Source organism: Aythya marila, assembly GCF_965140915.1.
Source record: "Aythya marila genome assembly, chromosome: 15".
NCBI classification, from domain to species: domain Eukaryota; kingdom Metazoa; phylum Chordata; class Aves; order Anseriformes; family Anatidae; genus Aythya; species Aythya marila.
In genome coordinates this window covers 16,113,547-16,140,759 of record NC_139056.1, presented here as the reverse complement: position 1 = coordinate 16,140,759, position 27,213 = coordinate 16,113,547, and the positions used below count along the sequence as shown (strand labels likewise).

The following is a 27,213-nucleotide window of genomic DNA, read 5'->3' as shown; positions in this document are numbered from 1 at the left end:
CCTGGCTGTGGTCCTGTGCCGCTGCTCAGCCCTGGCCATTGCTTCCCTGGGTGCTGTGGTCCGGAGGCCACCTCGGGTGGGTGGATCTGTGCCATACCACGGGGGGCTGTGGCCACTTAGCTACTCAGAAATGCATTCATTGTGCTCTACCGAGCATTGACTCGGTGACTGCAACAGAACCTGGTGGCCCTGGTGCAGAGCCTCCACTCTCTGCTCAGGTCCAGAGTTCCCATTTTTATCCATTTAAAAGGAGAAATGAAAAATAAAATTAAAAAAGCTGGGCTCGGTCATGTTCATGCCATGCTCCCCGTGCCCTCCCAGCTCTGCAGGAGGTGCAGGTGCACGGGGGAAGAGCACCCAGCACCCTTCCCAGCCCCAGCAGGGCCGCGGGGCGCAGAGCGCCGGATGGGGCGGCAGCGCCGGGCAGCCCCACGCTGAGATCAAATAAACACGAAGGCAGCAAAATTATTCATGGCTCTGGGGACTTGTCTTGGTGCCTCGTCAGCATCTGCTGATCAAATCAAAGCATCTGTCGGTGCAGCGGCCGGCAGGAAGGTCTCGCTCTGGCAGACACGTGTGAATTCCTCCTTTCTTCCTCCCTCTCGCCTGCGCTCCCGCTGGTCCCGCACCTGCGGCGATGCCGGGGCCATGGATGCACCCTGCGCTGCTGCAGGACGGGCACACTCAGCACGTTGGAGGATTTTGCCCCTTTTTTGTCCCTGTATTGCAGCTGCTCAGTGAGGCTCGTGGGCGTGCAGTGCCCCAAGGTCCCGCAGGCAGAACTGCAAAATTATAGGGATTTTTCTTTTTCCTCCCCAGGGCCGCTGATGCTGTGGGAAAGGTTAACCCATCAGCGGTGCCGTGGGAGGGATGCGCTCCCCTCTGCTTTTTCACTGCATGCCCAGGGCTGGCTCTTGGTGCACGTCTGCTTTCCTTTCACCTGCTTTGGCATCAGGACGCTGGGGAATTCCCGTTTCTGCAGGAGCTGCTGGCCTTGTCCAGGGCGCAAGCAGGGTTCAGACAGGAGACACAAGCCGTGCAACTTTAAAGCTGAAAAATTGAGATCTTATGGCCTTTTTATTTCCTTCCTGAAACCAGGAAGGATCAGCCCGTTGCTGCAAGAGTATACTTCAGTCAAAACCAATATATGTGGTTTTTTTTTTTTTTTTATTTGTAATTGTAAGCAAAGATTTTGTAAACTCTGGCTGTGTTTTGCCCACCTGGGGCGCGTGCCCCCCCCAGCACTTTGTGCTGCCCTCCTGCTCTCCCCTGGGTGTCTCACAGTGGTGATGCACGGCCCCAAGCCTGGCAGCCCCGCCAAGTTTTAAGAGGAAATTTTCCTTATTTATTGGAGCGCCCAAGGACCCGGTTACCGGAGGTATAAAATTTGTCACCGGTGCCTCCGCTCTGTTTGCAGCAGAGCATAATTTTTGTTTGGCTGCTCTCAGACTGCCCGTCGGGCATCTTCAGCCGGCCGTAAAACATAAGATGCACGGCCAGGGGAGAGCGTATTTAAACGGCTGATTTCACTGAAAGGTGTAATAATCTGCTGGATTACTTGCTGGGGTAGCTGCAGGAAAATTTACTGCCTTGGAAAGAGATTACCAGCAGCCGCTGCAGGCAGCGGATTTCTTCCTTTTCTGCTATAAAGGGAAGGAAGCTTTTCATTGAGTTCCTGCTGTTTGCGCCCGTGAGCGATGTTTCCCCTCCCTCAGTTACACTGGGGCAGCTCGCCGAACTCTGAAGGGAAGGAAATAAATCTGCGAGAGGGGAGAAAACCCGTTCCTGAGGGTCTGCACCTCCCCGTCCTTGCAGAAGGCAGAGAGAGAGCATCATCCCGTGCCTGAGCTCAGCACCATTCGTGGGCCGAGTTTGCAAATCCCCCTGTCATGCCCCAAACCGTACGCTGCAGGGATGGGGCTGCGGGGCGGTGGGGGCGTGTGGAGGGGTTGTTTTTGTTTTATTTCATTCCCCTGCAAGGGAGGAGGGCCGTGGCGGGCCCAGGCAGCTAACCCCTTTAATTGTGTGCAATGAAGGCTGACAGTGGCGAGGCTCGGCCTTTAAAAGGGGTACTGAACCTTTAATTCCTGAATAAATCATCTCCAGTCTGCTGCTCCTTCATCTGCAAGCTGTTTGAGCGCGGGTACACATATTCACTGCCGGGCAGGGTCATTTGGAGATCAGAGCCCTCGGCTGACCCGGGTCACAGGCAAGACACCTGCCACTGGCCGTCCCTGCGCCCCCAGGGCTGGGAATCAAAGGGGCGTGGGGAGCCAGCCCCTGGGGGGGCTCTAATTGTGGCGTTCGGCCGCACTTCGCTCCGGAGGGAGCCCGCAGCATCCCCGGTCCCCGTGCAGGTGACCTGCCTGCTTGCTCTTTCTGGAGGTGTTTTTTTTTTGAGGGGATTCCTGTTGCTATTCTGTTTTTCACCCGTTGTAACTGTAAAAGGGGGTTCAGCTGCTTTGGCTCTCTGGGTGTTCAATAGGCGCCTTTGCTCACAGCACGTGAAGTGCAGCAGGGAACGGAGGAGCTTTTTCCTCCTGGTCTCTCTCCAGTCGTGGCACCTGCGGGCTGCAAGCATCCCCGTGCTGCTGTGGAGCTTGCCCGGGGTGGCACTGCTGGCTCCTTGTCCCCGTCCAGCCAGCTCTTGGTGCTTGTCTGGTGCATGAGTACGTGCAGGAGCACTGTGTGTGCAAGCAGACAGGTTTGCAAGTAGGAGCAATAATCTTGGGGCACCCCATGCAGCACCCCTTGCCCACCCTGTGCTGAGCAGCTTCATCCAGTGCTGCCGCTCTGGGGCCGGAGCTGCGCTCGCATTGTCTGTTTTCTGCTCTCCATAATGGTATGCGTTGAGTGTATTCACCAGTAGCCCTTTTGGCCTTAATGACCCTGCTGGAATAACCATGGAAAGAGAACACCGTAATCACTCAGAAACCTTCAGGGCCTCGAGCTGCCCATAATTGCCCTCCCCAGCCATAAACATGAGCGTGGGCCCAGCGCAGATGAAGTGTGGTGGAGGGGAGTAGGCGTGCGTGCCAGGGGGCTGTAGCTGCCCCATGGTGTTGTGGGGGAAACGTCCTTTTCCTCTTCTTATGGCCAGGATTTGAGACTTGGGGTGTGCGGAGGGCTGGATGGTTTTGTAGCCTGCAAAAAAGACGTGATTTATTCTTTTGAATGGCTTCTGAAACGGCCCTGCTTCTTATCGGGGGCTAATAACCGGGTGTCGGGTGACTCGTAAAAGCAGCCACTTGATTAGAAATGCTAATGCTGGCTCAGGCTTCTCCCCTTTCCATCACTCCACATCCCCAAGAACATGATGCTAAATAGGTCGGGAAGCCAAACACAACATTCCCCAGCTCCCGGCCCTTTCCTGAGCCCCTTCTGCTGCCCGGCCTGGGTGGCTCCAGGCAGGGACCCATTGCTGAGGCTGGAGGAGCCGTGGATCCTCTGCACCCGCTCAGCACCTTCAGCCTGGTCCTGGGCCTCTGCAGGAGCTGGGGGCTCAACAACCCAAACCTCCGGGTTGTTTCTTGTATCAATCTGTAATTAGGTGCAGAGGGCGGGGGGGGGGAGCAAAGGAGCATTAATAAATTATCTTCCCTGTTGTTAATTGACGTGTCTCGAGTCAGCCGATCAGTGAGCCGAGGGCTTGGCTCCCCTTCCAGGCGCATCCCGGGCTCGTTACTGCCTCCATTAGCATATTCAGGTTTCCCTGCTTAAAGCCAATTAGCTCATGGCCAGGCCCGATTGGGAAGCTGGGGCCTCATTTGCACATTTTTGAATCGGCGAAAGAATCAAAAATAATGGAGGCAGGCGGGGAGGGAAAGCGCCGCGGGGCTCTGCCCGCCGGTGGGGGCGATGACGGCCCCGCTGGCCCCTCCGAGGGGGCGACGGGGAAGGCGAGGGGAAGAGCACAGTAATGAGGAGCAAACGTGGCCGCGGCCCTAATTTGCTCCCGGGCGGCTTGTCGGGGTGCGGAGGTTCAACAGATGCTCCGGGAGGAGGTGGTGGAGGGGACCAGGGCAGGGACAGGCGCTGCTTTGGGGACGGGGGGGGGTCCGGGGTGGCTGCCCCCATCCATCCCTGGCAGCCACAGTCCTGCTGCAGCTCCATGCCTGGGGACATGTGGCTGGGTCTGTCCCTGTGATGTCCCAGCCCTTAATGTCTTCTCACCCCGTTCTCCAGCAGAGGTGCCGCTATCCTGGCTGCCTTACGGAGCAGCCCAGTATCTGAGAGTATCGCTAACTGGTTCCAGTTTAACAACTTCATAGCCGCTGCTGCTGCCACCACAAAGGCCGCCTTGTCCCCGCCGGGTGAGATAAGCCTTGGGGCGATTCATATGCAGATCCGGGTGGTAGGGGTGTCTGCGGGCAGAGGATAAATCTGGATAAATCTGTCCCGGCCCTCGCCCCTCTCTGGTTCCAAACTGTTTTACATTTACACAAAAAGGTGCCGGCCCCATTGAGCCCATGGGGCAGGCTGTCACCCCGCTGCTCGGGGGGTGCCGTGTCCCCCGTGTCCCTATGGCTCTGTGCCCCCTGCCCGCACCAGCCGGGCCAGGGAGGGTGACCCTAATCTGCGCCCATCCTGCCGGTTTTGTCCTCAGCATCACCCCTCGCCTTCCTGGCTGAGCGCCCTGAAAGAGTCGCTGTCTGTGGCACTGCAGAAAGCTCTCAACCATGTCCACCCCGGCAGAAATCCCCTCGCCTTTCACTTGCTTTTGTCGGTGGCTTTTTTTCTTTCTTTTTATTTGGTCAGCGCTCATTTTTTAATAATAATGGGGAGGTTTTGTTCCCCCTTTTGCCTTCCACGGGGTGGGTGATGATGCAGGACCTGCATGCCCTGGTCCAACAGCCCCCATCACCCCTGTCCATGGTTTTTCTGGGTTTCGGGGCCATTGTTCACTCCTGGCACAGGCTGGGCCCTGCTAAAGATGCTGCCTGGCATCACCTGTGGGAGGCTGTCGGGCTGGAGCCTTCCTTATCAGCGAGCTCGCCCCAGGCAGGCGCATCCATTACTTTACACTCAGCCCGTTCCTGGGATGAGTTCTCCTCCGTCTCCAGCAAAACCATCCCAGAGCTGAGGAATCCTCAACTGATTAACCCTGGGAAGTTATATCGGCCCAAGGTTTTGAAGTCTGCTCCGATTACCTGCCTGCTACGGCTGTTAATCTGTATTTCCTGCAGGTTTCTGCGTTGTTATCAGGGCTGGGACCTCCTGCACCTCGCTACCTCAAGAGAGGAGGTCATTCATCTAAGCGAGGGCCCCCAGGAGCACAGCCTTAACCCGCAGTTTCCCCCTGGCTATGAGAGTTCTGCTGTCCCAGGGAGGTTCAGCAGCGTGCCTCAGCCACGAGGGAATGCTCCAGACACGAGTCCCCAAGTGACCAACAGCCCCGTGTGCCAGCACCCTGCGGCACATTTTGTACATCTCCACATTTTGTACATCTCCACGTAGGAAATCTTATTTCCGATGCCTTTCAAGTGCCAGTCACCTCGATATTTATCAAAAATTGAAATTTATCAGCTTAATAGAGAAGCAGAACTTTTATCCCTCCTCCGGGGCGTGTGGTCTCTCCTGAAATCCAACTTCCATCAAAGGCTGCCAGGTGCTCCCCCGTCATGGTGCCACGTTCCCTTGGGCAATGCTCGGCGTGCCCAAGGAGCTCAAGGTCAACAAAAATTAGATCCAAGTTTAAAGTTTCCAGCGCTTTTGCTAAAGTGGAGCACAACAGGAGCCCTGCCCTTCATTTGCTGGTTTTTGCCAGATCTGGAGGCAGGCAGAGCTTATCAATAATTAACTGGGGCAATTCTTAGGGAGTTAATGAAAACGTGAAAGAGTGTAATTATCTCGTAGGTAGCCAGGAATCTGTGTGACGGAGCTGTGCAGAAGATGCGTGTTGCACAGTTCTTGTTCCTGATGTGCTTGGGCAGCAACAAAACCAGAGAGGTGCTGGGGCTCTGTAAAGGGTCCTTGGTAGCACTGTCGTGCAGGGGCTTTGCTCGTAGTGCTGCTCCTGGGGGTCTGCGTAGGGCGTCGCTGTCCCCAGTGGGGACAGTCCCCGCATCCCTCGCACAGCCCTCACTGCTGCTCCAGCCATGTAGAGTTGGGAATCCCTGCCTTAGTGTGGGCTTTTATTAAAAATTCTACTTTAATTAAATTTTCCTTAAGCCTAAGGAGGGTGTGGTTGGCTTTAATTAAAGCTGGGTTGCTCCTGCATGCTGACAAGCCCCTGGTGGGCAGGATGCATGCGGGGAAGGCACCGGTGGCGTCAGGCACGTGTCACCCCGCTTGTCAGCCCTGGCTGCCCTCCTGCGGGGAAGGAGAGGGCATAAAGCAGCTTTTGGAAAATACTGCTGGAAAGGCTGCTCTTGGGGTGTCCAGGCCGGCACCATTCCTCACGATCATCACAGCGGGGTGAGGGTCAGGTGGAGCCCAGGCAGAGAGAGCTCTGGGCAGGGATATATTTTTATTTTATTTTTTCCTAGAAATAACCCCTGGCAGCACAGATGGAGCGGCATGTGTTGGCATAGAAAACCTGGTAACTTTAAAATGTTTTAGTGATTCTTTTCTCAAAACCTTGCCTTCCGTGAACTTTTTCTGTGGCCACCCAGGCGTGCTGCACTGTACCTGGAGGTAATTCCCATTGGACTAGCAGTCTGGGTCTCCTCCTTTCTTCTTTTCTTTCAATTTGCTCTTCACGTGCTGTAAGAAATGACCAATTTTTAGGGTTGTGGATGCCAGGGTGGGTGCAGATGGCTCAGGGCATCCCCGCTGATGGCTCGGGGAGCTCAGCAGTGGCAGCTGCAGCAGGTTCAAAGCTCTGCCTCTAACGAAAGCAGTGCAGAACTTGAGCTCGGGTCAAAGTTTGTGGAGCACAGCCTGAAGAAAGCCGTATTTCGGTGTAACGTTGGCTCTGTGGCATCTCAGAGGGCGTCGTCCCAAATGTTGCATAACGAGCATTTTGTTGCACAGCGGGGACAGTGACGGATTTAGGTCTTAAGCCCATGTGTGCTGAGAGCTTGAGCAGCACGTGGGAAGTCGCTCTCCAGAAACAGAAACACCAGCAGCGTCCCAGGCAAGCACAGGCAGCTCGGGGACACGCAGGGGACGTGGCCAGCCAGGAGCCGGGCTGGAGGTGTCTGTGTCCATCATCCCCCAGCCATTGTGGGTTTGGGTTTGGGATGTGTTTGGGGTTACAGGTACAGGGGAAAGTGACAGGCTGCTGGGCAGGAGCTTCTCCAGCCAGCTGTGCAGGCTGCCCCGTCACTGCTGATGGCCGGTGAGGCTGGGGACGAGAGGTGGCTCTGAGCGCTGTCACCGTCCAAAAAAAAGCCACCAAAATAAAGCCGCAAGTGGCTTTGCCTCTCTTTCAGGGGAGGGAGTTGTGCGGAGCCCAGCGTTGCTCGCAAATGCTTTTAATAAAGTGTTCTTTCCTGCGTCCAGGGGAAAAAAAAACAAAAACAAACCTCCCCAAACCTCAAGCCTTTTCCCATTACATAAGGAACACGTGCTGCTGGGCAGAGCCCTGGCGTGCCGACAGCGTGGCCCAGGCTGCTGCGTGTGTCCCCGCCTGGGGACCAGGCACAGCCCAGCAGTGTCACTGGGTCCAGGCAGAGCCATCGGTGTCCCCAGAGCGCTGCCAGCTCCAGCAGCACGTGGGGGGATCGCCCGTGGGGTGTTTTATCCCTGGCCATGGTTGGCATTTGGGGCTGGGCAGTTGAGGGGGCACCCGCTCAGCACCTCCTGCGCGCCGTGTCCAAGGTGACCCAGCTGTGGGCTCAGTCCTGCACAAACCAAGCCCCTTCTTCACCGGCTGCCCAGAGGGGACGTGTCCACCCCTGAGAAGAAGAGGGACATGGGGAGCTCAGGGCAGGTGCTGTGCTGCTGCAGGGGGGGCACCCCGTGCAGCCCCCCCCAAGGAGCCCTCAGCCCATGGGGTGACATGCCTATGATATGCCTGGGTAATTTCTCCAGCAATTAATGCCTCATTAAAGTGCACAAGGGAACAGTCAGGGCGGTGAATTTTACACAACACAATGCCTGGGCCCTGAGAGGTTTTCCGCCTCTTTTTTTTAAAAAAGAAACAATCTTTTTCTGGCCTTAACTGCTTGATGTCTGGAGGAGGGGGGAGCCTTGGTGGGCTTCTGCATCCCGATTGGTTTGGGTTTGAAGTGGCTGAGCTTAGCCCCCAGGGTGCTCGTCCCTGCTGCCAGGGCTGTGCCAGACCCCCAGGTTACCCCCTTGTCCCTTTGCCCACCCAAATGGGTGCCCACACCTATGTCAAGATTTACCTCTCCTCCTCTTTGCAAGATTTGTCAAGATTTACCTCTCCTCTTTGCAACTCTATGGAGAGTGTGAGCATCTGCAGTCGATGTGCTCCTTTGGATGGCCAGGACAAAAAGTGTTCCCGTGCAAGAACGGGCACAGCACAGGGGCTTCTGCATGGTCCTGGGTTGGGGCAGATCCTCCCTTAGTGCCAGGGTGCTGTGCAGGAGGGTTCCACACCGTGCATCACACCGGCACCTCGACCCCGCAGGGCTCTCAGGGGTTTTTACCCCGGCAGCTGGGTTGCTTTCAGTCATATTCTCTGCACGAGGTGCTCTAAGGAACCTCTCCTGCAGCGTCCTGCTGAGCCGTTGTTCCTCCCTGGTTTTGAGCTAGGACAGGCAGTGGGGTGCGAGTGGGGCAGCGATGGGGAACCCCTTCCTGGGGACAGGCCTGGGGGGACTGAGAGGGGCGAGATGGGCAGCGGGGCTCTGAGGAAGGGGTCTGAGGATGAGGAGGTGACTGACAGGGCGTGACGAGGCAGGGTCACAACCACCAGCCCTGACTGTGCCCCTTTCTCTCCCCAGGAGCCTGATGCCACGGACGCTGGAGGGGCAGATCACGATGGAGAAGACCCCCAGCTACTTCGTCACCAAGGAGGCTCCGCGGCGCATCTACAACATGTCGCGGGACACCAAGCTGATCGTGGTGGTGCGCAACCCCGTCACCCGCGCCATCTCGGACTACACGCAGACGCTCTCCAAAAACCCCACCATCCCCAGCTTCCAGGCCCTGGCCTTCAAAAACGTCAGCACGGGGCTGATCGACACGAGCTGGAGCGCGGTGAGGATCGGGATCTACGCCAAGCACCTGGACAACTGGCTGCGGTACTTCCCCCTCTCCAAATTCCTCTTCGTCAGCGGGGAGCGGCTCGTCAGCGACCCGGCGGGGGAGATGGGCCGCGTCCAGGACTTTCTGGGTCTCGAGAGGGTGGTGACGGACAAGCACTTCTATTTCAACGAGACCAAGGGCTTTCCCTGCCTGAAGAAGCCGGAGGGCAGCAGCAAGCCCCGCTGCCTGGGGAAGTCCAAGGGGCGGCCGCACCCCAAAATCGACGGGCAGGTGGTGCAGCGCCTGCAGGAGTTTTACAGACCTTTCAACATGAAGTTTTACCAGATGACGGGGCAGGACTTCGGGTGGGACTGAGCCGTGCGCGGGGCCACCAGCAGCCTCCTCCCTTCGTTCTAATTTATATCGGACCTTTTCTGGCCAGAAACGGACCCTTCCGGAGTAGAGAGAAATATTTAAGAAATAAAAACACAGATGACCCCTCTCCCCCTGAGCAGATTAAATATTCTTCCATATAAATCTTGCTAATCTATGTTAACTGTGGCCGTGCTGGGGGCGAGAGGGAGGGTGTGGGTGAATGGGTGTACGAGCACCGGGCACCAACCAGCCCTGGGGCATGCAGCCAGGTCTGGGCTGCTCCTGCCCTGGGGCTTCTGCCTGTGCCCATTCCAGCAAGGGAGGTGGCAAAAATAACTTCTATTTAATAACGTGTGAGCCCCTCTGCTGCCTTCAGAGGGTTACTCACTGATTTTACTGTGAGCAGTGTCAAGCCTTAGACGATAAATTATAGGTCGTGTTTGTGACATTTGATGGCAGCTCCTTTTTCCCTCCTTGGTGGCCACAAGGTCAGCCTCTGTGCATCCCATCGGGTTATTTTCTGATTTTCATATCTCAAGGTGAGATTTACGGGAGAAGGGCTGTGAAGGTGATTGCAATGAGCTTGCTCCTCCCTGCACCGATTTCCCCCCGTTTCCACATTCTGTTGCTGGAAGTGTTAAAACCAAAATGCTAAGTATGGAGCCGTGCTGTTCCTGGACGTGGCGAGATAGTTTGATGGTGTTGGCCAAGACTGGAAAAGCCCTGGGTGCAGCTCCCCTCTGCTGAAACAAGCCTATGTGCAAAAAATAAAATAAAAAAGGGGAAAAAAAGGGGTGCTGGTGCTGGGGCACGGTGGGTGCTCGGCTGTGCCCTCAGCCCCTTCCCAGCCCAGGGGGGCTGCATTCAGGCAATCGTCCGTGCTGGGGCCAGCCACCGGCTGCTGTGGGGCTGAGGCTGGCCAAGCAGCAAACCCAAAGCACAGGGTGTTTTCTGCAGGCTGAGAATCATCTGAAGGAATTTCCTAGTTAAGGACAACAATTAACAGAGGTGGTTTGGAGTAAGTGCCAGATTTTGGGCTGGGGACAGGGAGCTGTATATCACATACCTTCCCGTGCTCTTCGAGTATCCCAGCTGATGAAGTAGGGCATTTCTCCCCCATAAAATATAAATCCCTGCTTCTCCAAATTCACCCAAGCAGAGCAAACAAAAGCCCCAAACTCTGACCTTTGGGTTCAATTATCTCAATAGATTTTCAGATCTGCAGCCACAGAGAGCTATCACGGGAGGCTGCAGAAATTAGTTTAGTCTGAATTAACACATTTCCCTTAATTAAATATGGGGAAAACATTTAATTAACCTTTAATATCTTATTAGTGACTTGTATTTGATTCTTTAATGAGCTAATTACGTGTTTTCAAGGGCCCTCGGGCCCCGCATTGTTTGCAAATAGGCTTTGGCTGTGGTTTCCCCTTGGTGCCACATCCCCATGCTGACCGTCCCACCATGTCCCCTTCCCTCCCGCACCGCTCAGCACCTCTATCACTGCATGGGGGTGATGGATGCGGAGGGTACGGCTTGTCCTGGGGTTCACAGCAGGCATGGGAGCCTTCTCTTGCTGTTTTACACTGGGACATTGTGCCTTGCCCCACGCAGCTCTCCCCATTCCCATGTCCTGGCTGCTGGGGCACCCTTCATGCCCCCTGGAACTGGCACGTACTTTCCATGCCAATGTGTGGTCAGCACGTTTGCCCCTTTCAGCCCCTGGGCTTGTCTGGTGGATGCCAGGTCAAGCGACACACACGGGACAGGTGACACAAGTGGGATTAATGTGATGTGGGAATTAGACGCGTACGGTTGCCCGTTCCACTGGCTGTCCGTGTTTCCATCCCTTTGAACACCCATGAGCAGCTCCACAGCAGCTGAAAATGCTGGGGCTGTGGTGCACGAGCCCTTGGGCTTTTGAGGCAGGAATCAGGGAAGTTTTGAAGAACTAGAAAGAGGAGATGAAGGCCGGACGCGGCTCCTGCCGTAACGTCCCGCGAGCTCGGCGCGAGGGACCGCGCTCTGCCGCCCGAGGTTTTGTTTCCAGCCACGATATTCGACCAAATTATTCTCCGCGAAGGGCTTTAAAGTTTCCCAAGTGCCTGTGAAAGCCTGGAAACGCTGATAGTGATCCTATTTCCCAGCTGAGTGACTGCATTCAGCCCGAGCCGTATTGATATGCAAAACGCTAAGGGTCCCGGCTCTAAAGATGGTTTCTGTCTGCCCTGTGAAAGGGAGCCATACTTTTTTAAAGCCCGTGCCTTTCTAAAGCCACACAATACCATATAGACTATGCCATTTAAAGCATCTGAAGCGACCCAAAATGTATTGAAAGCTTGCTTTGCAGACTCATTAAGACTACTCAATAGGTTCTGGCAAATACCGTGCCAGGGCTGACCGCACGGATTAAGACTTTTGAAGTGTTACACAAACCCCCTGCTTAAACTAATTGCTGCCCCACGGCTCATGAGGTCAAGTATTTGTATTCATTGCCTCCAAGAGGAGCCACTTGTGGGTCCGTCCAGGTGAAGCCCGCACTTCATTACATCAAGACAATAAAAGTGGCCTTGGACAGGCAGGGGGAAGGTGCCCGGGTCTCGCTCTGACAGCAGCGATTGCCTGAAATCCCCTGTGGTCACCAGGCACTTCTCCACCGTGCCATGCTGTAGGATGGCATCAGCTCAGGAAATCGGTGCTGTCCATGGCAGTGGTGTCCCATGGTGGTGCTGGGGCAATGTGTCCGGCAGGACCAGCCTGAAGCATCCCTCATGCTGCACTGGTGGTTCACTGGTGGCCTCCGCGTGTGCATGGCCTTAGCCCTAAGCTGGGGAACTCCAGCCTGTGAGGACAGGTGATGATCAGTGGTGAAAGCCAAGATGAGATGGGCGAGTCGGAGCTGTTATCAGAGTCGTGGTGGCCCTGTGCTGTCTTCTTCCCCAGGGCCAGGTGGGTGCTGACCATCAGCAGGACGGGGAGCCCACCATGTGCTGGTGCAGCGTGTCCCACGTCCATCCAGAGGAGAAACAGCCTTTGGCATCGCTGACCTAATTAAAAAAGGAGATGTAGGAAAAGTCAGCAGCTGATTTTCTGAAAGTGTCAGCTCCCGCCTTGGTGGAGGCACAACACCTCGTGTGCACCAAGAGCCGAGGAAGGGAAAGTCTGCCTCTTTATTTTGGCTGCCTTGGTGGAGTTCATGCAGCAGATCTCAGGTGGGCTCTTAAGGAAATGTGAGCTGGGCCGCCCCATCACAGTGCCTTCTGTACACAGCAGGATCAGCCCGTGGATGTGGGCTGGAGGTAGCGGAGAAGCTGCTGCCACTGCCAGGCTGGGATGGAATAAAGTTATACGCAGAGCTGTGTTCATGTCTCCTTGCATGGCTCTGGGGTGGACTGGGGAGGGAAAACAGCCCCTTGTGGATGTGTTTATGACTTTTTTCCTTCTTTATGTCTATCTCAGATTGCTAAAAATCCAGAAGTTTGGAAGATGATGTTTTTCCCACAGGATGGCAGGTGTTGGAAGTCTGTGCTTGAGTCCCCAGGAGTGCACTGGCAGCTATCGCTCCCCAGCACACCGCTGGGTCTTGCTTGGGGAAGGCACTTCTGAGCTATGGGTCTGTGTCTGCTCAATCCGGGGAGGATGCAAAGTTCCTGCACTGCCAGAGCTGCAGAAATGCCTTTTGGGTACCAGCTCCCAGTGGATCTTAAATGGGGGAAGTGCCAGAGCAAGAGGGGGATGGAAATCCATACAAGAATCCTTGGCTGCCAGGCGTGAAAAGAAGTTTTGTTCCCAGTCTCGGTTAAGCAGTTCCCATTTCTAACCCAATTTTTGTTTTTAAAAGTAACTCTCCAAAGTGTTGCTGTTCCTGTGCCCTGGGCCTCCCCATCTGTCCCGGCTGCTGCATGCGCCAGGAAGAGCAGGGTTGCAAGAGCTTTCCAAAATTTTTATTTATGCATTTTTCTTCTTCTTTTATTCCAAATTTAGGAGGACAGAAGATGGAAAAAAAAAAAAAAAAAAAAAAAAAAAGGCTCCACAAGGAAATAATTAAAACTTTCCAGCCTTTGTGTAGGTCTGGAGATCCAGAAGAGCTGATTTGCAATTACACTTCTCATCTCGGTGTGCTCTGGGAACACGTTTTATAACCTTTGACAAGGAAAGCCACGCTTTTCCCTGAAAACACCCCCATCTGCCCTCTCCCTGCCCGCTGCAGCACATGGGGCTGGGTTCCCAGGTGGGGCTGGTGCTGCTGGGGCCCTGTGCACCTGCGGGCTATAAATGTGGGAGGCAGAGGGGTCCCTCCTTGCTGCAGGATCTGCCCCAGCTGTGCAGGGGGCAGAGGAGCTGTCCTGGATCGGGGAAGGATCCCCCTGGTAAGGGGGGCAGGAGGCTGGCTGTGCTTGGTGCTGCGTGTAGAGCAGTGTGCCCCGCAGGGTCTGGGGATGGGTGGTGTGGCTGCTCACAGTGACGAGCAAGGAGCACCTCTGGGTGCTTGGGTACCTGTGAGATTTCTTTTGTTTGTGCCTGAGGTCTGTGAGAGGAGCTGTGCCTGTCCCGTGGGGCAGTCCTGCTGCTCCCCAGGGCTGCTGGTGCACTGTTAGTGTGTGATGGGGGCAGTGATGGGGTTTGGGGGCCACCAGAGCTCAAATACAATTAAAGGTGGAGCAGGGAGGGCTGAATCTGCCTGCCCAGCACAGAGGGGAGCCCTCACAGGGCCGTGCATCCCCTCAGAGCACCCCGTCTTCCCTGCCAACTCCCCTGCCTGCTGCTCTGCTTTCCATCCTGACTTAATCTCAACACATGGAACAAACTCATGCCATGTTCCCCGACAGAAAAGAGAATGCCCACGCCGAGGCAGAGGCGCGCTGTAATTGCAACCACGTGCCCTGCGGTGGCTTCCAAGCCATGTGAAGCGCAGCCTGCATCACACATGTGGGCACAGGCACCGCCAGGTGCAGCCAGCATCGTGGGTGTAAAAGCAAACAGAGAGCATGGCACTCACCTCCAGCCCCGAGGGAGCTGGGCTGCTTTGGTTCAACCTGTGCCCCGACCGTGGGTGAGGTTATTCACTGGGTTAATTGGAATTAGGGTGAGACAAACGCGGCCTTTGTGTTCAGCCCCTCTGGAAGCGAGCGAGCAGGCAGCTAAGTGCTTTTAGGAAAGTTGTTGCTTACTGAAATAATTAACCAAATGACTTATCTGGGAGCAACCTGCTGGGATCAGTTCCTGTTCAAACTGGGACAGGGCACGCTGCTGGCACGTCCCCACCGCAAGTGTCTGGGGGTCCCGCTGCAAGCGAGGGCTGGAGCCCCCCCCTGCATCCCCCACAGCTCCAGAGAGCATGGAAGGCGTGTAAATGGTGGCACTGCTGGGAGGAAACCAGCTCGACCAGGCTTATTTGCTTTTCTTGGGGTAAAACATGTTGTCTTTGAGCTATTTTAAAAGTGCAAGCTGCTTCTCTGCTCAGATCTTAAATCTTGCCTGTGTGCTCAACCAGGAGCGGTGCCAGTCTTGGCCTCCTCCTGTACGGGTTTAGCTCCATCTCGGGGCATCTTTAAATGCTCCGGTCATCCCAGGTGCTTGGGATCATCCCCCTGGGAGAGGATGGGCTCCCTGGCTCGTGGTGTCCCTTTTTCCCCCTGTGGTTAGGGTGGGTGAAGGGCCAGATCCTGGCCAGAGGCGGTGCAGCCCTGTTGGGCTCTGCGCCCTCGCGCAGGCTGAGCGCTTTCCCTTGGCAGCTCAACAGCTTTGGGGGCTGTTGATTAGAAACAGCCCTCCAGTGCCTAGCTTAATCCATCAATTTATATCAATAGAAGGAATAAATTGGGGCCTTTCTAGCAAGCTCTGTCCCACGGGAGATGAGCCCCAGCCCTTTGTCGTGTACCCCCCATCGCTTCCCACGGGTGTGGGCACAGGGGGACGCGTGGGACCGGGCAGTGCCACTGCCTGGGGGATGCAGAGCAGGGCAGGGGAAGGAGTGAGGAAGCTGCAGCTGTCAGGGCTGCCTTGTGCCATGGCACCAAGTGATGCTGCAGCTGGATTCTGGTGTTAGAGGCAAGTGATGGAGCTGGAGGGCCTCATCCAGCCCCATTTTCCCTTGGTTTACCATGGGGGGTGAGGAGCAGTGCAGAGCACAGCAAGATGATGAAGCTGATGGTCCCAGCACCTGGTTGGCATATCCATGCTGGCTTTGCAGCTTCTGCCTCTCTATCCATGCCTGAAAAATCACAGAATATTTCACTTTTTCCCCCTTGTGCTGTGGGTACGAACTTCCCTTGCCTGCAGGGGCTGAGCGCCCCAGCACGCTGCTGGCAGGCAGCAGCGGGAAAGTGCAGGGGATGGAGGGCAGCGGGGGAGAGGCTGGGAAACTGGGAAACGCTCCTGTGAGGATGGGAAAAAGGGGCTTGTGCAACAGCCAGCCTTTAATTAAGGGTCTTTAAAGCGTTCTCCCAGCTGGTTACCATTGCCTTGCCATATTGGAGTGGTTTAGAAGCAGTGTTCCTCGGGAGTGCCTCCCTTCCTGTTGGCTCTGCTCGGGTGCCGCGTCCCCCCCCACGCCTTCCCAGCAAACAGGGCTGAAAAACGAGGCCGTGTGTGGGTGGAGGGATGGGGAGCACACAAATATCTTTAAGGCAGCTTCTGTGGTGTCCCGGGGGACTCGGGGCTCTGGTGCGGAGGAGCACGCCAGGGGGACGGCGTGGGTGCTGGGAGGGAAGGATGTGGTCTCGCACCTGGGGTGCAAAGCCTGTGGTGCTGGGGGGACTGGGAGAGCTGGGTCTGGCTCTGGGGTGGGTGCAGGAGCCAGCCCTGGAGCTGCAGGGATGCTTTGGGGACAGGCAGGGAGGTCCCAGCTGCACCAGAGCCAGCTAACAACTGAAAAGCAGGAGCTCCAGCAAGGTGAGTTTGGGTGTGTGAACACTGTTTGCGGGCACAACCTGCTGGTCTGCTGTACCTGTGGCTGCATGGATGATTTTGTATCGCCTCAAAGACCCCAAACCTGGCAGCATCCTGCCCTGTGTCCTGCTGCCTTGCGGAGCTGCAGCCTCTCCTGGGGTGCAGCTGCTCATGTTGTGCAGAGCCAGGGTGCCTCTGTGTGCCCAGCTGCTCTGGGCTTGGTGCCGTGGAGCCGTGCCCACCGCGGGGCACATCTGCTTTTGCTGACGGTGCTCAGCCCCCCTGTACAGGCTCCTTGCACCTGGTGCTGCGCTGCCTTCGGATCTGCCAGCACAGCAGGTTTTACACGTGGAGATGCAGCCATGTGTTAAGAGTCCTCCCTGGAAGGCTTCTGCTCTGATCTTGGTCTGGTCGCAGAGGGGAAAAATGTATTGTGGGGCCCTTCCTGCTGCAGTTTTCACGCTGTTCCCTCCATGGGGTGATGCAGCTGTGCCATTCAGCCCTGCCTGTCTGCAGGGTGTTGACAGGGCCCCTGCTCGAGCTAATGGCTCTGCCCCATTTCTCCCATCTGCAGTAAACTCAAAGAAATGAGTTTTTTGCCCACCTGCCAGCTGGGGGGAGGTTGTTTTGCACCTGAACCTGCACAAGGTGTTCATGCTGTGACTCCCCAGGGCTGGGGTTGCAGAGTGGGAAGCAATGCAGCCCCCTGCACCACCCAGCCAGGGATATTTTGATCAGAATGCTGGAAAAAGGAACTTTCCACAAAACAGCCCCGTCGCTGTGGTTTGCTCTCCCAGCCCCACAATAGTGCCTTGATCAAAGCTGGGGCTGAGCAAGGGGACAGCTGAGCGCCATCCTCCTCCTCTTCCCCGTGGCTGCTGCATGTCCTGGCCTCGCTGCAGCACTTCTGGTCCAAGCCGGCTCCAGTGACATGGTTTGTGCCAGGGCTGCTTCCTCTGTGCTGCTTAATCTTTGGAAAAAAATCACAGTAAAAGCTAAGAGGAAACTTTAATACCATAATGTTGAACGGGACTGAAAGAGAAGCGCTGGGAGGAAAGGGTGAGACAGGGGTTCCCAAGCATGGCTTGAAGGCTGCTCAGGGATGCAGCAGTAGGAAAAAAAACAACAATAAACCAATGTTTTCTGGGCTGTGCTAATGTGCTGAGCTTGGGCACAAGGCAGGACAAGGCTGGTACAGCAGAGCCTCCTGTTGCCTCTAGGACAATTGGGGTCATTTAGACCTATCTGAGCTCAAGGCCCCTCTTGTAGCTGCTGGCAGGGGACACGATCCTGGTGCCAGATGCCCAGGGACCGATTCCTGTGCCCAGGAGCGTGCCCGGCCAGGCACACAGACGTCGCTGCAGCTGCCTGGAGCGAGCGCCTGCAGACAGCAGAACAGGCTCGAGGTCCAGAGAGGCTTCGCAATAATTTCCACATTCCGTAATTTTTCTCAAGAGGGGAAGAAAGGCAAGCCTGAAATAATTACCCACACAGGCCGTCATTGAAATGTTCTTTACCGCGAGCACTGATCGCTTACTGTATTTAACAAGACAATTTTGGCTCTCGGCACATAAAAGCAAGCAATGATTAAAGCTCTTGTTTTCAGGATCTACGAGCCAGAGCACAAAAGTCTATCGCTAGATCCAAGTCAGGGCTTGGCAAATAGCTCATGGCTGGGGAGGGAGCCAAGGTGAAGCGGCTCCCCTGGCTATCTGCAGGGCTGGGGAGAGCAGCGGGTGCTGGTCTCCGCCTGCCCCGGGTGCACAGGAGCATCCCTGGCAGCAGGGGCTCTGCAGGAGGCTGGGGTTGTTGCAGCTCCTCAGGGATGGGAAAGGTTTCTGAGTGGTGGAAATGGTCAGGTGTTGAGTTTGAGATTCCCTTGGGAAGGGGGGGTGGGTGGGTCTGCTGCTGTCTGCCTCCCTCTCGGAGCAGGAGAGGATATTTGGGGGATCCCTGGGGAGGCAAAGAGCTTCGGTGTGCGCAGGCAGCAGCACAAATTGGGGATTTGTCTGGATGCGGTGATATCTGGCAGTGCTGGGTGCTGCGGGGCATCCTGCCACCACGCTCCTGCTGGGCACCGCGTGGGCTTTAACCCCCTGAGGCCATGGGTTTGTGCTTCCTGTGGCTCCCACTTTGGTCTCCTCCGTGCCTTGGACTGTGCTCAGCCCTCTGCAACAGGGAGCAGCTAAACTGGAAGGAGCCCAGCCCTGGTGAGAGGCTGCCTGGGTATCACTCTTGCCTCAGGGTGAATGTTAGAGCTGCTGAAAGCACTCTGTTGTTTCACGCTGTGTACCACCCTGCTCACACACACTGCCCCAAAATGAACCCAGATGAGCGCAGCCAGAGCTGACAGCAACACTGGGGGTGCTGCTGCAGCTGCCCCGTCCTGCAGCGATGAGTTGGGGGTGCTGTGAGGTGCTGGGGACGTGGGGATGCTCTGGGTGCCCCTGAAGGCGCTGCAGCCACTGTGTGTGCGATGTTGCCCAGGCACAAATTCTGCTTCTGAGCTGCAGGTTTGCATGGCTGCCCCTATCCTGCTACAGTTGCTGGCTGGAGCTGTGATTGGGATGGGATCATCCCCCTGGTGAAGGGCTGGGGACTGTCTGCTGCAGCACAACCCCTCCCGAGGGTCTTTATTTTACCTTGGGACTCTCGAGGCTGCCAATGAGGCAGGATGCTGAAGTCAGCAGTACAAAATCCTGGTGTGAGCCTCCTGTGGAGGCAGAGCACGGGCGTCACATCTCAGCTCTGTGCTGGGCTGCTGGCAGCCCCGAGCTGTCAGGAGAGATGGTGTGAGCAGGACAGGCTCTACCCAGCACAGGCAGCTCCAGTGGTGGCAGGAGCTGGGCATGAATTTGAGCATAGGAAACTGCCTTCTTGCTGCCATAAATCAACCTCGCTTGGCTTGGTGCAGCTTTGTGACTGAGACCAGGTCAATGTCTGCTTCAGATCTTCCTACTTCGCTTGGTAAGCTTTTGTCCTTGAGGATGGTGCCGCTTCACCTTTGAGCGAAGATAAACGAGTCTCAGTGTAGCAACCCTAAATCTATCCAGCCTAGCGCTTGGCTTTCCTGGGTCCCCTTTCTTGCTGGAGGGTAGAGAGGGCTTCCAGGGAAATCCTTGGGACAGCTGAGGCACAGTTCTGCATGGACAGCATTATGCAGATTTCCCTGTTGCTTTTCCCCTGGAAAGAGTGCAAGAATTCAGACATTGAATAAATTCCAGAGGCATTAACTATGCTAATCAAGCAACTGCTTATACACAGGGTTGTTATGTACTGCCTTCCTCTTCTCCAGCATGGTCAAATCAAATAAATAAAATAGAATTATTTTAGAGGCCCTTTATTTCTTGCAGTGGCCTCTGGGCTCTCCTGGAGTGTGTGGTGCTGTGGGAACAAGCTCCTGGTGTGGCTGTGTCCCTTGGACAGGGCAGAGTGGTTACCTTTTGGCTGTCCCCTTCCTTCTGGCATTAATTGGGAGCATCCCAGGGCAGGCTGCATCCTGTTTCCCCATGGATGTCCATCTAGCACTAGCCGGGCTGGCTGGAAGCCCTGTGCCAGCGCAGGGCACAGCTGTCACTGCCACCCACCTGGGGCTGCACTGGCCCTCTTGGCTTTGTTTTGTGTGAAAAAAGAGCATTTCGGGAACTACTCCACCAGCCCTGCTAGTGCAATCCTGCCAGCCCTGGCATATGGGCAGCCTTCAGCCACATCCTCTACTCATTCGGAAAATTGTGCCTGTTGGAGTTATTTACTGCTCTGATCGATAATTAGCATAGGTAGTGGGATGTATTTCATGAATGAAGTGCTATGCTTGTGCCTACGTGTACTATATACTGCTGTATTTCAAGAGCATAAATAATGCCAGGGAATCAGCAGAAATTAAAAACAAACGGTGCAATTTGCACCCCAAGTTTCCCAACACAGGGAAGGGAGGAGGAGCGGCTTTGCGCAGCACCGCTGGGCTCTGTCCCTGTTTATCCAAACCTTTCCAGCTGATTGCGGGCAGGCAGCGGAGCCGTGTGCTGGCTTCCCCTTGGCAGAGGCAATACCGGGCATCTCCTGCCAGCAGGGGAGAGCCACCTGCTTTCCCCACGTCCCCTCACACGTTGGGACCTGGGCTGGCTGCTGCTGTGTGCCTTTGGCACGTCCCGCCTGCCATCGTGCTGCTCCGGCTGTGGCACACCAGTGTTTGTTTTGTTCGAGGGCACAGAACCCAGCAGCATGTGCCGCAGCCACCGGGCTGTTTGTTTTCCTCCCAAATGTAATATAGAGCTAATTATATGGAAACAAAGCATAATAAATAGTTGGGCTATGGGCAGCCCCCAAGCACAGGCCGTGAGCGCCCGGCTCCTCGTCCCTCTGGTAGTGTTTAACCGTTTCCCCCGCATCGGTGACGCAGACGTTCTTCATAAATCAGCGGAGGTAGGAGCACATTTGCTCCCCCAGCTTTGAAGAGGCGTCAGATCTCCGAACAGAGGCTTCTTGCTGGGTGATCCTCCGGGGCTGGTTCTCATTTCCTTGTAGGAGGTGGGTCTGGAGCCCATTTTGTGCGTTTCGGAAGGCTCGGGGAGGGGGAAGGGGGAGAAAAATGAATGACTTTGCTTTGCTGACAAAAAAAAAAAAGTCTTGACACCACGAGCACTGTGCACCATTAACATCCCACTGACACAATTATTTACCAAGAAGTCTCACGTATTGATTTGGCAGTAACAGCACATGCTGTAAGAGGCTGAGGGTGCAGCGATGCAGAGAGGCTCCGTAAGTGTTACCCAGCCTTGCTGCTGGCCTTGGTGGGGCCTGATCCTGCCTGGGTGAAGCCCACTGTGCTTGGGTATTGCTGTGCTTTTTCACCCCAGCCTTGCTGTGTGCCCAGACCCCACAAAGAGGACGATGGCACTGAGGGATGTGCCGGAGGTGACTGGGAGCGGCTGCTGGTGATGAGGGACACTGGCGCCCTGCTCCCCTCCAAGTGCTGCAGATCATTTCTGGCAGGTCCATCTCCTCAGCACTCTGCCCAGTGCCATTGGAGACCTTCACAAAATGTCAGTCTCTGTTCAGGACCTTCACCAGTGATCGCATGCGTGGCTCTTGGACGAGGGCTGGTGAAGGCTGGGGAGAACCTGGGATGTGTGAGGGTTCCTTCGTGGGTGGCTGTTGCTTTCTACTGCAGGGTCCCCATGATGCTGGGGGGCTCGGGTGGGGTCCCCACAGCACATGGAGGGTCCCTGTGGCTGGTGCAGCAGGTGTTGGGGCTGGTGAGGGACGTGTCTCTGCAGTGGGATGGAGCTGGTTGCTGTGGCTGCTGCTGTCAGCCTTCAGGAAGAGCCTCAGGGTGCACCCCGTGTGGGGCTGCAGCTGCTCTCGGGTGGATGTTTTTCATGTGCCCCCCCCCAAGAGGCAGGGAGCAGAGGTTGGCTGGACATTGTCCTTGCTGCACCAGGGCTGGCCAAGTTGGGCATCACCCCCGTGGGCACTCAGAGGTGCTGGGGAAGAGCAGCATTTGACCAGAGCAGCTCCAGGGGCAAGGTGTCAGAGCCCTGCAGTTTCTGAGAGCATGCTGCAGGTGCTATGAATGAGTGGGGAGGTTTCCCATTCAGCTCTGCCCAATTTTGACTCTCTTGGAGCTCCACATTAGGGTCATGCTGAAGAGGAGTGTAAGAGTCCTGTCCTGCTAGCCCAGCACATCTGCAGCAGCCTCAGGGCCACCAAAAACTGGGTGCTGAGAGCTGAGACCCTGTGGACAAGCCCTGGGAGATACCTTCCCCCAGGAAGATCTCGGGTGCTGCCCATGAGAGCAGCACTAGCCACGGCCGTACACAGAGCCGCATCAGGAAGAAACTCCCTGGAAGAATTTTAAGGAATTTATCTGGCAGTTTTTTAAAGGTAATTGTAGCATGAAGGTTGAGCTGGAACATTTCTGCCTCACTGGGCTGTTTCCACCACGGAGCTGGCAGCAGGCAAGCTGCTGAGTGAGGAACTGGCGTTGCCATATGGAGCTCTGCTCTGGCTGCTTGCTAAAGAGAAAATCATACAGGGCCAGGACTTGGCAGCCCTTCCCCACAGAGACCACTTGTGTGAATGAATGTTACTCATCGGCGTTACTCAGTGCTACAGGATCTGGCCCGCAGTCATAAAGAAGAACTGCGCTTGGCCACGGTTCAGCAAAGCACTCACATATGTGCTTAGTGCAAAGCACACCAGCGGTCCCAGTGACTCCCTGGGAGAATTTTTTTGCTTTAGTACACTCCTTGCTGGATCCACGCTTCCATTGGACTTGTTTTTTTGAATCTTAAATGTCCCCTAGCTTCCTCGGTGGAGGTAGCCTCCACATTGGTGTCCCCATTGAGTTTGGCTGAGAAAGGAGCCCAACAAGAGGGGAGTGGGGGATTTGCAATGGAAGGCTGCGGTGGGAGGCTGGAGCAGGCTGGCAGGGCTACATGTTATTTCTACATGTTATTTCTCTTACGTGGAGCAGGGAAGAAGGAGGAAGATGCCTGGCCTGAACTGAAAAAGAATTGAATGCTGAAAGCCACAAACTCCTTGCTCACATCCAACCCAATTTTTCACAAGGTCCCTGCTGCTGCTGAGGCTGTGGCTTTATCCAGCAGACCCCAGGACCAGTGAGATGGGTTTTCATCCACGTGGGGACGGCTGTCCCTTTGTCTCTGTGCTCATCTCCAATCCAGCTCAACCCTCTGCAGTGGAGCTGCAGCAGGGACACATTTGGCTTCCAGTATTTACGCACACAAGTGCCAATTTCCCCTTTCATTTCATAAACGGGTAGTTAAGTACATTAGCGAGCCATGTGAATTGGGACAGCGATCATACAGGCAAGCTCCAGAAAAGGAAATACTAATGTACAGCAAGACGAGAACAAATTCAAAAGAATAGAATAAACTCTTGTTAGATATGAAGTGCCTTGCCAAGCCAGTGAATCTGGATGTAGTTAGAGAGGTGTACAGTATACAGAAGAAGTCTGTAATATTTTATTCCAGGGATATATATTTCCGGGACAAGTTGTTAGGTTGACCTCTAGTGTTCGTTTTCTTTATGGAAAATTTCTTGATAAAGTCCTGTTTTGATCAGGTCTTGTATCTTTGCATTCTGGAAAGGCTTTGGGGGGAGTTTTTGTTTTTCTAGCAAATGAAAACTGAAAATGTCAGCGTCGGGATGCAGGAATTTTCTAACTAGCTGGCTGACAGGCAGCCAGGCGTACCGTGGAAATGTTGACACACCATTACCTATAGGAACAGGCTGGATGCAGTCCTGGCCCTCAGAGGCAGTGGGAGCCATGCCACTGGTGCCGGGGCCAAGCACTCAGCCAGGAGATCAAAGGTATATTTTTGCTGGAAAGTTTAGCTTGGACAGATCGTTTGCATTTCACTGATGTTCTGTTCACTGAATTCTGTGGTGGGGGAAAAAATGTTATTTACTCTATGATTCCAGTTTTCTCTTACAGCCATCTCCATCTGTCTCTGAGATTTACATCCTAAATTTTCTTCCTTATGAACTGCTCATGCATTGTGAAAAGGATTGAGTTTTACACTTGGTTGGAAACCGAAGCAGCTGAAGTTTGGAAGGGTTTTCCCCCACATTTGTTGCTGGAAGACTCCCATCCCGTATGGTCTAATTGGTATTGTTGAGTATCATGTGTCTCAAACTGAAATCCAGATATAATTTATTTGGGTTTGGTTCATTGATTTCAATAGCTGAAAATGTTTGAATGGCAGCCAACCAATGCTAAATATCTTCTTTTTTTCCTCCCAAAGCATTCTTCCCCAATGTCAGGGAGCTGTCACTAAAACTATTTTTAATTGTTGTATTTTTGAATTCATAGCATTTTGTTGGAAAATATTCATCGCTTGTTTGCTCATAGAGGGAGGAGGAAGTTCTGGTCTTGAGGAAAGTGATGAAAATCCAAGTAATTTCACTGACCTCACTTATTTATTTGGAATTATGCAAGGGGGAAGTTATCCTCTGTAGCCTGGGTGCTCTCACACTGCTCGGAGGCTCCAAAAAGAAGCACTTCTAGGTAAGCTAAAGAGCAGAGTGATTACTCTAAAGTCCTCAGCAGTTAAAGCCTGATCTGCAGAAAAGCAAGGTAGAATATTGTGTTTACAAATACAGAAGTAAAGAAAACTACATGCCAGTGTTTTCAAACGGTGAATTCCTATGTGAACATATTATTTGGGTTTTTTAGAATAGCAAAAGCACAGAAGGATTAGTTCTGAGATATGTTTATTTGCAAACTGCTGAAAATATACCAGTTACACAGAGATCATCCAGGAGATCTTAGATTCTATTTCTTTTTTCTCTAAAATTCTGCAATGGTCACTTGATGTGAATAGGTTTCACTGCGTGTTTTGGTTATGAACTGAGGTTGCTGGTGAGCAGGCATCTGGGGCCGACTTTGCAGGGTAAACTCTGCTGCCATCCCCCAGCACGGACCTCGCTGCTCTCAGGCCCTCCAAATGCTGTTCACTCCCTGCCCAAGCGGAAAGCTGGATCTTGTTTCAAGGAGTTTCGTGTGAATTCACCAGAGAGAACAAGGAGATGTCTTGCTAGCATCTGTTGTTTCAAAACTGTCCTTCCCAGACAGCTGGAAAGGGTAACACTTACATGTCCCAAATAGCTTCACACCTTCAAGATGGCTTTTTTCCTTCTTTGTCAGCAGTAGGGCAGAAGAGAGCCATCAGCACCCCCGCTCCAAGCCTTTGAGATGTAGGGCTCCATTGCTCACACATGCACACAAGCTGCGCTCACACTCTGTTGCTGCACAGATGCATCAACCTCACGTCTTGGTGTCTTCCCTCGACCAAAGCAGCTAAAAGCAGCACAGATTACACTGAAACCAGCCATGATTCACACTTATATATTTATTAAAAAAAAAAAAAAAAGTGCCAGGTTGCTGCATTTTCCTGGGCTGTGTGAGGTTGCAGCTCTCTTCAGAGTGAGGAAATCTCACTGGATCACTGCTGGGATTAGTCCAGTGCTTAAGACCAGGACAGGGGGAATGCAAGGCAAAGCAAGAGATGAACAAAGACTCACTGCAGTGATGGAGAGAAATTTAGATTAAATATCCCTCAGCACACTGAGCACCTGTTGGCTGCATCAGCACCTGCACTACTTCTGCTAAAGATGTCCATCATTACTTCATCAACATCTCTGTTCTCATCCAGTTCAGGTATCAGCTAAAGCCTGAAGAGAGAATACCTTTAATAATTTGATGCTTTTAATGCATTCATTCAGGCCAATTACATAAAATTACGGGTCTGCCCTTTTCATCTTACAGATTCTATTTGTCCTTAGAGTGTATAAACGTTAAATGAGCACACTCTGTAAAAACTGTGGGCAGTGTAAAACTTGCAGAGCAAATATTTTGATATGTTCAAGCTTTGAAAATCTTTTTGAAGATAATTTCAGAGATGTCTCTCACATTGTTGGACAGAGACAGCTTCTCCTACATGCAAACAGTACTGATCATCAAATAACAAATCGCTAAGTGAATTACAAAATGGCATTTGCTCTCCTTGACCATGCCAATGAGTGTAACTTAAATAAATCCATTCATGAAGGCCTAATTAGCAGGGACCATTCAATTTGCAGCTGTGCATGGGAAGTCTTTGCTAATCACAGACTGAATCCGTCAGAGTGCTGAATGCTGCTGAAGTGCTGGAGAGCTGAAATCACTCAGGGATCAAGCCCTACATCAGAAAAATACTAATTTTGTACAAGCACCAGCCCCTGCACCCTCCTGCAGGGGCTGGTGCTTGTACTGGGTTGGATGTGCCTAGGGGTCCTCGTGTGATACCTGGCCCTCAGGAAACTGCTCCTGGCCTCTGTTTCTCCAGCTGTCAAATGGACATAATGATGCTGAATATCTTTTATAAGACCACTTTGAGGTCAATTGAGGAGGGAAGCTTGAGTAAAGCTGAGTAACTTTTGTTTTTGTAAGTGCTCTTCAGTGTTTCTGTTAAAAAATTCCTAACTTGGAGAAGCGGCTACTATTGCATATTAGTGAGATATGTTCAGGTTAGAAGATATTTGTTTATTATTAGTACCAGAAAGATGTTAGTTGTTTACAGTAACCTACAGGAGTCCGAATTGCTGACTGTCCCCTATTGTGACATGTGCCAGACAAATGGCAGAAGTCAGAATCACTGTGAGACAGGTACATCAATTAAATGTATTCTTGTCTCCATAGTTGCAAGTTAGAAGTTCAGCACCAAATCACGTCTTCCAGGGAAACATTCTGTTCTCACATCTACTCCCCCAGCAGCTTTGTGCCTGTGGCTGGATGGGTGCACCCCTTTGTGATGCTTCTTGCATCTAGATACACCTGAGAATGTCTTCTTAGCAGGAGCTACCATGGGAAAGTAAATTGCAGCCTTTTTTCAAAATGTAGGTGTGCTGAAAATGAGAGCAGGGAATGGGACTAGACCACAAGGCAAAAGCACATGTTCGTTAACCATCTCCAGAGGCTGTAGGGGTGCGGAGGAGCGGTGCACAACAGCATCCTTGTTCTGGCGGCTTTGAGACCAAACAAAGCCTCAGCCCTGGGCTGGGAGCACCAGCCGCCTCGGGTTTCACCTGCCCTTTGTGCCTGTGGGAGAAAAGCAACTCAAGGGGACAAAACCTAAGGAAAGTGCTGCCCATGCCAGGGCAGTGGTGCAGAATTCCTGCTCGGTTTGGCAAAGTGGGTGCTCATGTCCCACCCAAACCTTGCTGGTATGCTGGACAAATCCAATGCCTGTAAGTCTGCAGGGTGTGATTCTGCCTTGATCACCCTCAGCAGCAGTGCAGACCCTGCAGATCTCATTTCAGTTTTTTTTTTTTTGTGTGTGTTTT

The 27,213-nt window shown here is 53.8% G+C and overlaps 1 protein-coding gene across 1 annotated transcript in view; it reads left to right on the top strand.

Moving 5' to 3' along the window:
* HS3ST6 (heparan sulfate-glucosamine 3-sulfotransferase 6) overlaps positions 1–9,599 on the top strand; it is a 28,977-nt gene extending 19,378 nt beyond the window's left edge. The window contains exon 2 of the mRNA XM_082772208.1: positions 8,856–9,599. Coding sequence (XP_082628334.1) covers positions 8,856–9,474 — 619 coding nt within the window. The 3' untranslated portion in view covers positions 9,475–9,599. The remainder of the gene's footprint in view (positions 1–8,855) is intronic.
* The last annotated feature ends 17,614 nt before the right edge of the window (positions 9,600–27,213 follow it).